This window comes from Monopterus albus, unplaced genomic scaffold (genome assembly GCF_001952655.1).
Source record: "Monopterus albus unplaced genomic scaffold, M_albus_1.0 scaffold300.1, whole genome shotgun sequence".
Taxonomy (NCBI): Eukaryota; Metazoa; Chordata; class Actinopteri; order Synbranchiformes; family Synbranchidae; genus Monopterus; species Monopterus albus.
Window position 1 is genome coordinate 287,779 of NW_018128180.1, and position 14,369 is coordinate 302,147.

Here is a 14,369-nt window from a genome sequence, read left to right on the forward strand (position 1 = left end):
AACAGGTGTCTTTTGTACAGGTAACGAGTTCAAACAGGTGCAATTAATACAGGCAATGAGTGAAGGATAGGAGGGCTTCTTAAAGACAAACTAACAGGTCTGTGAGAGCCAGAATTCTTGCTGGTTGGTAGGTGATCAAATACTTATTTGCCCCACTGTAACATCTGTGGGTTGTGAACATCAACATTTGTATTCTTGAACTCAGGTATGACGACAGGAAGTACATTTGTGGCAGTATTTAATGTATCTATCATTTAGGTCAAGAACACAAACCTTACAATAAAACCCTCAATAAGAGGGAATCTAAATAAAACATGTTCATGTAGGCGTTTAAAATGTGATTAAATATATATTATTCAGTATGAATTTAATTCAGTGGAATGCAAAACTATCGCTGTGTATCAGTAAATAAAATAAATTCTAATGCTCATGGGTTGCATAATATTCCTGATGATTTCTGTTTGCTCTAGGAATACTGTAAGCTGTGCTTGTATTAGCATTCATACTGTGTAACATTTGTCTCTCTGATGACAGCAACAGTAGCAATGACCCCACAACCCCCTTACCTAAAATCTGTCTCAAAGTGATGCTGAAAAACTGGTCCATGCATTTGTTACTTCCAGGCTGGACTACTGTAGCTCTTTACTATCAGGATGTCCCAATAGTTCCCTAAAAAGCCTCCAGTTAATCCAAAGATTTAGATCTATCATTTAGGTCAAGAACACAAACCTTACAATAAAACCCTCAATAAGAGGGAGTCTAAATAAAACATGTTCATGTAGGCGTTTAAAATGTGATTAAATATATATTATTCAGTATGAATTTAATTCAGTGGAATGCAAAACTATCGCTGTGTATCAGTAAATAAAATAAATTCTAATGCTCATGGGTTGCATAATATTCCTGATGATTTCTGTTTGCTCTAGGAATACTGTAAGCTGTGCTTGTATTAGCATTCATACTGTGTAACATTTGTCTCTCTGATGACAGCAACAGTAGCAATGACCCCACAACCCCCTTACCTAAAATCTGTCTCAAAGTGATGCTGAAAAACTGGTGCTCTGAGTTTGTCTCCTCCCCTCCCCTCTCTTCTACTCTCCGTGCATGTATATGCCACCATTATGAGTCACTAACTGTATGTCTCCGCTCTCCCATAGTGTGTCCCCTCTCTCTCCCTGTACCTTTCTGCAGGTTGCCCTGGCTCTGGACCTCTACGTCTTTGATGAGCCACAGGCCACATCAACCTGCCCAGTGTTTGATTGTTTGTTGTGTCTCATTGCTTTGCTTTTCTTTCCTGTCTCCTCTATCCACTCACCCCAACCGGTCGAGGCAGAAGGCCGCCCACCAAGAGCTGGGGTCTGTCGGAGGTTTCTTCCGTTAAAGGGAGTTTTTCTTCCCCACTGTCGCCAAGGGCTTGCTCAAGGGGGATTTTTTGGGGGTTTTTCCTCTATAATAATAATAATAATAGTAAGGTCTAGACCTTACTTTGTAAAGTGTCCTGAGATGACTTTTGTTGTGATTTGGCGCTATACAAATAAATCAGAATTGAATTAGAATAATGTCTCTCTCACACACTCATTATACATACTAGTATATATAGCTACTAGTTAGCATACCTCAAACTTCCTTTCATTCATAAGTCATGCCTGTTGTTCCCAATAGACATGAAGTCTGGCAACATAGTTTCCACATACATTTTTTTAAGTACTCTATTTTTATTCTTATTCTTATCTTGTTTCCTAATGAACATTCCTTTGTCTGTTTGCATTGTTTATTGCTTTGTTTATACTGTTTATTTTGTTATACTATACAGCCTTATATTGGTATATTGTCTACTTGCCCTTTGCTATTGCCTTACATAAGGATATGTACATACACATTGAAAGCCACTGTACCAGAGTCAAATTCCTCATGTCCAACACACCTGGCCAATAAAGCTAATTCTGATTCTGACATACATAAGCAGGATTAATAAATAGACCTGTGACATTTGCTTTGACATTTACAAACACAATGGGATTCATAACAGTGTTGATTCAAGACACTTCACTTATATAGCCTAAACAAGTTAAACTCAAGAGAGTAGAAATATTCAGCTAATTCTAGCCTGGTTTATAAACAGTATGAGGGTCTGAATGGTCTGACATAGTACAAAATGGTCTATGGTTAATGAGATGTTACACAATATGTATGTATGTTGGCACAAAGCTAGTGTGATTATTGACTAGATTAAAAATGTACCATGTCAAATGAACAGTTTAGTATCTTGGGAAATTCAGTTACCTGCTGTCATGATGAGGATAAATGAAAAGATCAATACCAATCACATGTTCGTGTGCTAAGAATCGATACAACGTATCGAGTTACAACTGTGTGACAATTAGCTTATCTTAAAGCCTGGAAACAGGGGGAAACAGCTAGCCTGGCTCTGACTGAAGGTAATACAGTACATTCCTCCAGTAAGCACCTCTAAAGCTCATAATATTTTTTTCTTTTATACACGTTGACAGTTTAACTACATAATCAAGATAACATCTTAATTAGTGAACTTTAGAGATGCTCCTAAGCAGATGCTTTTTACTTTTGCACAAAACCAAATTAGCTATTTCCAATCTTTAAGCTAAGCTATGCTAAGCCTGTCCAAAGGTAACAAAATCCATCAATCAGCATCTCAAGCTATATATTTAGCACATGAGAGTGACTGAATCACCCAACTCTCACCACCAAAGTGAATAATTTTCCAAACTGTCAAACCATTTCCAACTATTTTATGCTTTAATTAATGATTTCCTACTTGTGGGGCCAGAGATCACATCTTTGGTAAATTTTTCCTTTGTTGCATTTTTGTGTTTATGTATTTTCTGTTGTACTTCTGTGTATATCGCATTTCTACAGTTAGGGCCATGGTGTAAAATTAAAAATGAATTGATTTTCTAGTCTATTGTAATAAATTTTGTCTGTAATGTTTTTGACCACAAAATGATTATTATAACTTTGTAACTGTAGCTGAAGGTGATGAACATTTTACTGTAACTTACCAGCTCAAACCAGGCAGGACGATGTGAAGGAGTAATTGAACAGGAATCTCAATCTGTGTCCTTATACATATGATACTTACATTTTGAGGTCATTTCTATAGTTGATTCAATTATATTCTCTCTTCTAACCTTCTGTTCCGAATAGTTAGACAGCATGACAAGACTCAGCAGGACTCAGGCTCATTATAGCATGTGTGTTGAAAGTACTATGAACAGATGTTGAACAGGATGGAATGAGGCGCCAGTTGCTGCTATCTACTGAGATCACCGATGTGGTGAGTATGTTTCTCTAATGCCTTCTAGGGACTCACTGTTGTTACTGTCACCCCCCTGAGGGGACCGAGGTCCCTCCCACATTTCACTGGGCCCTGACAGGACAATGTCTAAATCTGACACTTTCCATTGGCTTGGCGGCTTCCTGACACCACTCCTGTCATCCTCTGCATGGCCACACCCACCATGGAAGACAGTAACAAGACCAACCACAGCGTTAACAACCACCAAAACAACATCGACATCATCATGATAACATCATAATGGTGACACCACAAAACAATAGCAGGAACAGTTAACAACAGCAACCACCACCACAACATCAACAAGTGACAAAACAATAATCACAAAATCACCAATAAGATGAACACAATGTTTGGGATAACATCAACAACAATAGATAAGGGGAAAAGAGAAAGGAGGAAACACACAGGGAACAGAAATAGAAGGACAGCATGTTAGAGCTCAGATGAAGATACAGTATATGAGTGCAGATAGAAAAACTGATTAAAAATGATGGTAAACTCTACAACCACTTTTGTACCAACCTGAGAGGGAGCGGATGTGGCTGAGAGGGGTGGGCTTAGGTGGTGGGTCAGACAGCAGGGGGTACCCTGCCTCCTGTCTCCCCTCAGCTGGAACTTGGATGTAGGGGCAAACAGCTGCCACTCGACCCGAAACGCCACTGCTAGGGCTGGAAGTCTGAGGGGAGGACACTCCTCCATTAATACGACTCAACTGGAGGGGTAGAGAGAAAAAAAGCTACAGTAACAGTCAAGCAAATTTGAGACTGTCACACAAATTTTATTTCATTAGCTTGTTAGAAGAGAATAGAAATTCATGATGAGGGTGAAATGGTGTACTTCTGCTCTCTTCTTATGCAGCCGTTCTCTCAGGTCTCCAATGCGCTGATCCATCACTGTCACCTGGGCGTTCCTCTTGTTCAGCAGCTCCTTGTTCTGGGCCAGCTTGCTACTTTGTTCCAGGTTATGACGATTCCGAGCCTGAAACACACAGTAATACAAGGTTTACATGCTCCATTTGATGACAACAATGTTTAACCAAAAGAACTTGAATGTGTTAATTTGCATTATGTTTTCTGAAGTTTGAAATATAACTTACTTGAAGCTCCTGGTAGAGTTTCCTCAGCTCCAGTGCTGCAGGGCCCGACAGGGGTGATCCTTTCTGACCAGGGGCGGCACCATGGGAACCAGAGGGTGCCCCCTGAGCTGGTGCAACAGAGTGCAACTGAAGTCGCCCTCTCCTCAGATCCTCCAACTGTTGTGTCAACTGGTTAAAAAAAAATTACAAAGAGCTTAACAGCAACTTACCTTGTTCAAACTGCATTTAAGGCAAGTGATTTTATTAGAAGCCTTTATCTTGAATCCTTCTGGGCATTACCTGGTCGACTCTGATCACTGCAGACTGCAGCTCTGCCTGCTTCTCCTGAAACAGGCTGCTAACATGATCAATCTCTGCAGCTGCAGGCAGAAACCAAAAACTGGAATATTTACAGTGAAATCAGATTACCGCTATTTTATAATATATTACAGTAACTCCTGACATTAAGATGGATGTACACTCTGGATATACATACATATGGTGCTACCACTGGGCAGGGCATATAAAATGATAAAAAAATGTATACAGTAAAAGTCTGTTTTGCACAGGCTTCCCCTATGTTGTAGGAATGAGACTATTTCAACTGATAAAATTCTTGATACATAGTCATTTTATTATGTAGTCATAATGCAGTGCAAGTAACCCATAGTCATCATTTCTGCAGCATATTTAGCCTTACAGAGGTTTCCATTGATGAGTTTACTGTAGTCCACTTGTCCTCTCATTGCTCGAATCTTCTTCAGCTTTGCTTCCTGAGTCTCCACTCGCTCCTTCAGCCGCTGCAGCTTCTCAGCTTCTGACTAAACAAGAGTGGAGAACACAGACAGCACAAGCTAAATATCCATTAGTGTTTTCATCTGATTTTTAGCAGATGGCTGTGGGTTTTAATAAGACAGACTTGAAAAATGTGATCCTATCCTTTAAGACTGACAGAAGACAGATTGATCAATGCATCTCACCTGTGTCTGTCCCTGGTTAGATCTGCCTCCCTGCTGGAGATACCTCAGTCTCTGTTCCTACAAGAGAAAAGGACATTCAGTGGCACAGGCTCTGATGGCACAAATATGAGCTGGAATAACTGCTGTTGTTAACCACTATACTCTACATATATACATAGTGTATGCATTTCTGAGTTTGTTTTTAAAGTATATACTCATAACAGCTAGCTCTAAACTTGCAAAATGGATGAGCCATGTTTCACCTTCTCCTCTCACCCGCTACAACAAATTGTTCATCTCTGGAAACCTACAAATGTGACCAAACCACACCAGTCCAGTCCTGCGGAAATCAATCATCATCTGAAATTTCAGTGGCACTGTAGTTTTGATAGGTGTTTTCCTGACATTAAACTTGCGTATTAAGTCATGAATGTTTTACATAAGGAATGTGAAAGTCAGGTGGACCTCTGACTGTGCTGTGCTGTGACAATCCTGAAAAAGGCAGTGTTTCGAGTCATTAATCACACTGCGGGTCTGTCAGTTTGTCTTCTGATTCAGCTTCACATTCATCAACTTGTCATTTAGAATTTCAGTAGTGAAAATCTGACCGAATTGGCTGTCAAAAGTATAAATACTGCAGTTGCAGGTTGACATATGCTGTTATTACACTAATAACGTAAAAATAATTCTTTCCTACTGATCAATCAACAATCAATCATTTATTAAGATTTCATTCAAATATTTAGTGGTTTCAGTGCTTTGAGGGAAATATGCTGCAACACCAGTAAACATTCCTGTGTTTTTGTTTGAAATTTTTTGCAGCTAAAATAAATAAATAAATAAGTAAAGCCTCTGCACATAGTCCACACACAGATCCCATCATAGCCCCACACACCTTCAGCCTGAACGGAGGATTAATTAGCCACGTGGCTGTCCAGTAGCTTTAATCAAACTATTGAGAGAAGGGTAAACACTGAAACATATTATGCCTCAAAATATCTGTCACTTATTGCTTCAGGAGACATTTAACAGCCTGTTCAAGCAGGAATATTTACAGTCTTAATACAGTGATAACAGCATAGAACAAAGGTGCAGAACATGTATATTTTACTTAGATATTTCACAGCATAAGTGAACCCTTATTAGCACCTATAAGAACACTGAAAATGTGCCATTTAATTAATGTGCTAACACAATAATTCATATGTCATGCCTCTACTTTATATGTCAGCCTAACACCATTTAACCACACTATGTATAATTTTGAAAATCATGTGGTTGTTTAGTTTCATTTGTGTTGCATGCATTTATTTATTCAACCACCACACACCTTATAAAACAAATAGCATACAGAGTAGAGCAGACGGAGAAAGAGCTCTGCCATGTGTGGTGCTGACTAAGGCAGTTTACACCACTCTCTTTCTCGCTCCTTCTCTCTATTGTGCTGGCACATAGTACAGCTGACCTGTGTGACTCTCAAACACACATACACACACAGGGGAAGAGGGAAAAAGCCTTCAATCACTCCTCGAAACACACACAAACACATGCTAAATGATACATTACATAACAGTAGCTTGTTTCTATACAAAGACACAGCATAGGACAAAACATGCATGTGGAAGGTGCCAGTAAATGTGTTTTGAATTTTGTTTTTATGGAAATCCTGAACCAATGTTGTATTATATTAATGTGAGATGATGGAAACTGGCTCTACACAGCAGCTGAGAGACTTTTCCACCCTGAGAAAGAAATACACACTGGACAGAAACACTGTCATTTTAACAGGAAATAGCTGCTTCAAAAAAAACATGCTTAAGCACAATTGCCCTTGAAAACCCAAAATATATCAAACCAAGTTTGGTGCTTGAAAATATTCCTGATCCCTGTTGAAAGCATTTTAATTCACTTTAGCCTAAGTAAATGTTTTAACAAATGAATGGAGAAACATTTACAAATGAAAAGAATCAGACTTTTTGGCTCGCCCTTCTGGCTCTTAACTGGAGTGCAACTCTACTTCAGTTTCCCAGCAGCTGTGGCTCCCATGATGATGTCATCTCCTGTATCTCAAAGGTCACTTCCTAATGTGGGAACGAGTGACAACTGATCATGATCTGTCTCTCTCTCTCTCTCTTGCATGAAACCTGGGGGTGAATAGTGGTCTACTGCCTCAGATGGAGTTATTCTTTCCTGCTAGTCCTTAAACCCTGACCTGGATCACGTCCTGTTTCCAAGGAAGCACTGATCTTTACACACCCACACACAACCACACACACATTCCTTCAAGATCTTAGCTCCTGTAGCCTCATAGCTAAATTTTTCTGACAGACTCTAATGTAGATAATGTTACACTAACTTACCTTTGCGACCAACATCTGTTGCTGAGCCTCTATTTGTTGCTGTTGTCTTGTGGCCATTTCCTGGAGCTCAGACAGGGTCAGCTCCACACGGGGAACCTACACACACAAACATCATGTACACTATTTTATTACAGTGTGTCAATATGGTATCTTTTGTATATCTGCCAAGATGAAAACCCAAGCACTGATGGGAGATAAATGCACACACATATCACCTCACACTTTAGGTTACAAAGCAGCTTCAGAAATGTTATTCAACCAGCAGCTGGTGGCCTTGGCAGAGTGACAGAATGATAGTACTGATTCAGGGAAAATGGTGAACCTATCTGCTCCGGTCACTACTGTGCTATGACACAGACATTGACATCAGCTAGAAAATCTAACTGCACTGATTGTTCATCCTGCGTTTTACTGTCAGTGTCTTATCAAGCTGAGTACACATCAGGACACTATGTAGTGTGGCTGTGTTTGTAATCTCACTGAACAAACATTTCTATGATTGTAAAAGGAAATGTTTGTGTGTGTGTGTGTGTGTGTGTGTGTGCTTGGGGGGCATGAGATTGAGTCTGGGGTGAGGGGAGAAAAATGCCTTCAGCAGACAACAGCGGAAGGTTTGAGCCCCGCCACATCCTGCTATTGTGTATGTTTACTCATGGACACAAGCACACACACACTGCACCTGGTCTGTTACATTAATTTCCATTATGCAGTGAGGCTAGTCAGTGCAAAAGTGTTCATATGTTGCCCAGGGGGGAAATGTGACCAGGCTACTTTCTAAACTTGTGAATAACTAATTGCAACAGCACAGATAATACTGTAGAACAGATTCAACACCTTGCAGCTCTGCACTGCATCATAGCAAAGCTACAGCATAAAGCTACTGTAAAGTATAATGCATCACAACAGTAGAATATCAGTGCATACGCAAACACAGTACAATGTAGCCATGTGTGAGAATGGAAAGAGAAAAAAAGGGACCTCAAATTAAACCCTGAGGAATCTCATACTTAAAATGTTTAAAGAAGGAATTGTTGGGGCAAAGTTTGAAGTAAGACAAATGGACATGACTAATTTTGTGGTGATACTTAAATATGCCAACTCAGAATATGGGGAGATCAGTTAAACTTGATGGTCTATAACATGGATTGTCAACCAGTAGCCACATCTGGCCCACCAAAGATGTACTGTATATCATCCCACAGTATATTAATGAAATCAGAAAATAGGAGGAGGAAATAAACATTTGCTGTGGTATTTAGACTATCTAGAATTTTTTTTCTGCCACACCAATAGCCACATTGTACTATAGATGAGGCCAGTGCCTTCAGGCTGACTTACAGAAATTTTCACTGACATTATACAGACATACAGTATTCCAACATGATGGAGAATACATCAAATTTTATATAGTGACATTATGCAGATTACACTGGTTTTACAGTCAGTGGTGCCACATATTATTAGCTAAATGCTGACTTGTGGGATTCTGCAGACCCTCACTTTGAAGTGCATTATGAAGAGTCTGCAGACACAAACTAATCTCCTGATAATGAATACTGGTCACCTTAAGGGGGCCAGGAAGTGCTGGTACTATCAGGATGTAATTATTATTATGTGGAAACCTTGCACACAATGATGCAGTGGTAGAGTGTGGATATCCAGACCGAGCCTGATGGGCCACGTTTGGACAGAAATTTAGTAATTATGTTCGGGTCTGTGTCGGGTTTGAACTCAAAAGTTAAAGTTTAGGTTAGATGGCTGGAGCACCCAAGGGTCTGCCTCATTCAATAATAAGGGGGAAAACACTTTACAAACTCAACTGCATTGGGCTCGAGTCAGGTCCAGGGCAAGTTCAGATGCCACACTCTCAAGCATGGGTCGTGTTCGGAAAGAAAAATGTTCTATGTATGGTAAATATGGTAAATAGATAGTTTGATGAGACATGAATTCCATAAGCATTCACACAGTGACTTTTTTCTTGTCATTTATCAAACACTTATTCTCATAGTGTCCACTTTATTAGGTACATTCTACTGCAATCCCATACTGCTGTTCTGCCATTAAGGTTACTATTATTATACTGTACCTGTAATGCTCAGTTTTTGTTGGCACTCTCACAGGAGTGTTGCATGTGATGAGTGCTGCATATTGAGGTCACATCTTCCAAAGCAGACTGTTATGCACTGACATGCCTTGGATGAGTTGCCCAAATCATGCAACCAGCTGTTATGGAGTGATATTTATTTGGAGATGTATGTCTGGTCAAGTAGTGAAAGTCCAATATTGAATCTCAGTTTCTACCAACTACTCTATTTGTATTTGAGGGTAATAGCTCACGCCTTAGCTACTAAATGCTCCACTGTGTTCACAATGTAGTCACTAACTGTGTCTGTCTGCCCAGGCTTGAAAAAGTACCCCCTATAAAAACTCACAACAGGGAGCTTCGTTTGGAGCCAGTATGAGCAGAACTCCTGGCTGATATATTGGCTCACTAAAGGGGCAACTTTTGCTTTTCATACGTGTCTTTGACTGTGTTCCATGCTTTTTTACATGTGAGCTGAGTACTTTGTTTTTTATTCTACCTTTAGCTTAGTTTTCCAAAATAGACTGTTGTATATTTCTACATCTGCCCTCCTTCTCTCTGAGCCTGGCTCTGACCTACCAGCCCGATCACACTGTTGACTGTGTGCTGTAGACATACCATATGACACTTGAAACTGACTTTGAATGGTCCACATCTATGCCAAATTAAGTCCACAAGTAAAAATGGTGCTGCCTAAGGCTAAATCAATGGAATTTTCTAGCACCTTTCACTGCAGCTGAGCTTCTAACTCCAGTTAGTAGCACATCACTGATTCCTGAAGCGTTCAAAACTACTTTTTACAGACAGTCAGGAGACACTTGAACATCAACCTACAATGAAAACCTAAAAAAGCAAACATTTTTTTAAAGATATGAGATGACACTGCTACACTGTAACACTGCTTGTAATGTTAAGATCTGGTCAATTAAAGCAGTGAGTATGACGCTGTTGTCTTGGGAAGTTTATATATCCTGCTGTTTCTAGCTTTCTAATGATGACATGTATCCTAAAGCTATGGAAAAGTTAACAGTTCACCTGACACTTACTGTAACAGCAGTGTCATGTGTTCTTCTGCTCATGCTGTTCACACGCTGCTCTGAGCATCCTGCTGACATTAACATGCAGTTAGAACCAGGTTCCCGCCGTGCTGTATTTACCTGCAGGCTGTCCCATGTGATCCTGCAGGAGTGGACTTTAATTTTGCTGCATTGTCCTTCAACAGTAAATTCCTGCACCAAATCCACCTCATTCCACTCCATCCTCACAGCGTCTCAGAGACACAGCCGACTGCTATGTTTTCAGATAGAAAAATGTTGCTGGAGGCTGGACAGAGAAAAGCTCTGAGATGGAGGAAACGAGAGCAATCCTTATCATAACTTTCCCTCTTGTCCACCCGGTGATGTGCTGTGATTTACAACACACTCTCTCCTTCTCGCTTGCTCTGCCTACGCTCCCTCCCTCCCCCTCTATCTCTCTCATATAAACTCTCTCTCCGTTACTGGTGTATCCTCATATGACGAATGAAAGGAGCTCACCAATGTAAAACTGTAATCAGTTACTACAAATACTGTATGTAAACCATTAAACTGGTACAAAAAGAAAGCAATAAAGTCATTAGCTCCATCCCTTTTTATACCCCCTTTCTCTATGTTTTCATCCTTCTTCACTGACCTCTTTTCCATTTTTGTTCTTTCTGTACTTCTTCTATTTATGTACTACTACTTTCTGTATCTTCCTCCACCCATCTGTTTTTTCCACCTTTCTTAATCCCCATCTCTCTCCATATCTGCATCCCTTCATCTCTCTCTCAATGCTTGTCATCTTTCTGCAGCTGGCTTTTTGGTGCAGCAATGCCCCCCTCTCTCTCCATTGTCACACCTCCCTCTCTCCTTCTCCTACTTTCTCTCAGAGGGGAAATCACTGCACCACAGCCTGATGGAGCACTAGCTGCTCTCAGTCAACCTCTGCCTCCAGATCCAGATGTGTGTTATGAGTCCAATCGTGATGACAATGATGATATTGACAGGCTAATGTTCACGCCACAGCGATCTTGTGGCGCATTCTCCCCAGACGTGACATGCACACCCACACGACGTGTATGTGTGCACATACACAAATGAAAACACACTGGAAAAATAGCTGACTCCTACTGCGTCATATTTTCCTCTTCTCTCTTTCTCTGTCTAGCTCTGCAACACACACACAGTGACATGTGACTGAACTGCAGCGTCACACATAAACTCCTTCACTCTATGAAACGAACACACATTTGTCTCACCCAATTAACAATGCATCCACACACAAGGGGCTGGGTGTGTTGGGCATGAACTAACATAAGACATTCAATATTTTTTAATCAAACATAACATCTCTTCAAAGTATTGAAACTGGATGACATTTTCATTAATGTCCAATCGTTGTTAAATGCTGAAACTGATACATTTGATCTGGTCAGGTTTTTCTCAGAACTATGCCCTTCGTAGGCCTTTAAAAACATTTTTATAACAACAAAGCACATTAAAATCCATTAAAACAATAAAAATTGCCTTGTTTTAAAATTCTTATGGGAGCGGTAGCAGCTCTTCGAAGGGAAAAAGCTTTAAGTTTGGTTGAAACTCTTGCATTATTTGACCCACACTGCAATAAAAGGATGAAAGAACATCAAAACCATCCTCATACAGATCAGTGACTCCATGTTGAAATCTGAGTGATGAAATATGATTTTGCACATGGTATGTACATTATACATTAGTCACTGACTTCAGACAAACTAATAAAAATGCTGCTTTGAACTTTTTGGCTCACAACTTTAGTTGAAGTTCATGCATCCATCCATTATCCTCCGCTTATCCGGAACCAGCTTGTGGAGGCAGCAGTCTAGGCAAAGACTTCCCTCTCTCCAGACACTTCCTTCAGCTCCTCCGGGGGAATACCGAAGCATTCCCAGGCCAGCTGAGAGACATATTTCCTCCAGCGTGGTCTTCCCCGGGGCCTCCTCCAGGTGGGACATGCCCGGAACACCTCCCTAGGAAGGTGCCCAGGAGGCATCCGAAACAGATGCCCGAGCCACCTCAGCTGGTTCCTCTCAATGTGGAGGAGCAGCAGTTCTACTCTGAGCTCCTCCCGGGTGACCGAGCTCCTCACCCTATCTCTAAGGGTGCGCCCGGCTGCCCTGCGGAGGAAGCTCATTTCGGCCGCCTGTATCCGGGATCTTGCACCTTTTGTCATGACCCAAAGCTCATGACCATAGGTGAGAGTCGGAACGTAGATCAAAGAGTAAATCGAGAGCACATCCACTTCTTTTATATTCAGTTCCAAAGTCATAGCTCTGTGATGAAAGCCTTGTATCAGTTTTCATTTGTTCATATAGTAGCTGGAGCCCACAGCAGTCAACTTGTTAACCTATAGATGTAGCTACTGTGAACCAACACCATGCTGTACATAAATATACTGTACATTTAAAAAATGTCTTATTTTCTGAATTTTGAATGTGTAATGAAACCCATAACCATACTTTTTCCCCAAGTATGTCTTATGTTTACTTAATATATGTAACAGTAGTGTAGCGGTACTCCTTAGCCTTTACGGTGCAGGTCTTATGCAGTAAGTATGACACGACATAAACAAGTTCCACAGTCCAGTTCTGGTTTTTACGAAGGGTTTACTAAATAAAAATAAACATACAAATAAAACGTTTCCTGGTTCCTTGTCCAAAGTTACAAAGGACTTGACAAATTACTTGCTTATAACTCGGTCAGAAAAACTGTGTGCTCAGAGCCTGACCGTCCGAACCTCTCAAAAACAAAAAACACATCCGGTCACATGGTTAACAAACAACAATATGCCATAATATAACATGTCTAGAGCACATTGTATAAAACAAACTTATTATTCCAAAACATAAAGCTATGTTGGCTATGTTTTCTTAATAACTACGTAAACTAAACATTTTTCAGATTGGCTCTTACAAGTAGTTTTATGACATAGTGTAATTTCCCTGTGAAACCGAGTGTCAATAAATTGACTTCTAGGGATTTTATGAAAGTGTGCAGTAGACACTGGCAGCTCTTGATCAATCATTGATCATTGCAGCTATCTCATATTACTTCTCATATTACGTCTTTGTGGCACTTTCACATATGTTGTGATCATGGATTTAATCTGTAGCACATGTGAATATTTGATTTTCTCAGTGTGTGAGTATTACATTTCCAAACAGTGTGTATGTTCTCAGTGTTATGTATACACATACTAGGCACATAAACACAGACACACACGTTGTTCTGATCACAGGTCCCTCCGGTAATGAAACCCATTCCCTTCCAATCTGTTGTGTGCCTCCAGTAAAAATATTCCTCCTAACCTACAATAACAGCCTTCGGAGACTCCTGCAGCCCAGGCTGAACTAAAAGGGGAAAACTTTGTTGTGAGAACAGCTCCAGCACATAGCAGGGTGGCCCGCTGGTTACTGAGCTTGTCTTATAACTTATCTTTGGGCATTTACTTATGTTCTGGTGAAACATTTATAGTAGCCAAAGCTTAATCCAATTGTCAC

At 40.4% G+C, this 14,369-nt stretch overlaps 1 protein-coding gene across 10 annotated transcripts in view; it reads right to left on the reverse strand.

The window, feature by feature from the left end:
• Window positions 1-14,369, reverse strand: part of LOC109973678 (apoptosis-stimulating of p53 protein 1-like) — a 51,368-nt gene that overhangs the window by 11,937 nt on the left and 25,062 nt on the right. For 7 of the 10 annotated variants that reach the window (XM_020623447.1, XM_020623450.1, XM_020623449.1 and 4 more), the window contains 8 exons: window positions 7,732-7,827; window positions 5,393-5,449; window positions 5,113-5,233; window positions 4,713-4,792; window positions 4,434-4,601; window positions 4,175-4,315; window positions 3,860-4,049; window positions 3,350-3,478 (listed from right to left, as the gene is read on the reverse strand). In XM_020623447.1, coding sequence (XP_020479103.1) covers window positions 3,350-3,478; window positions 3,860-4,049; window positions 4,175-4,315; window positions 4,434-4,601; window positions 4,713-4,792; window positions 5,113-5,233; window positions 5,393-5,449; window positions 7,732-7,827 — 982 coding nt within the window. The other 3 variants (XM_020623453.1, XM_020623454.1, XM_020623452.1) reach the window with 3 other exon arrangements.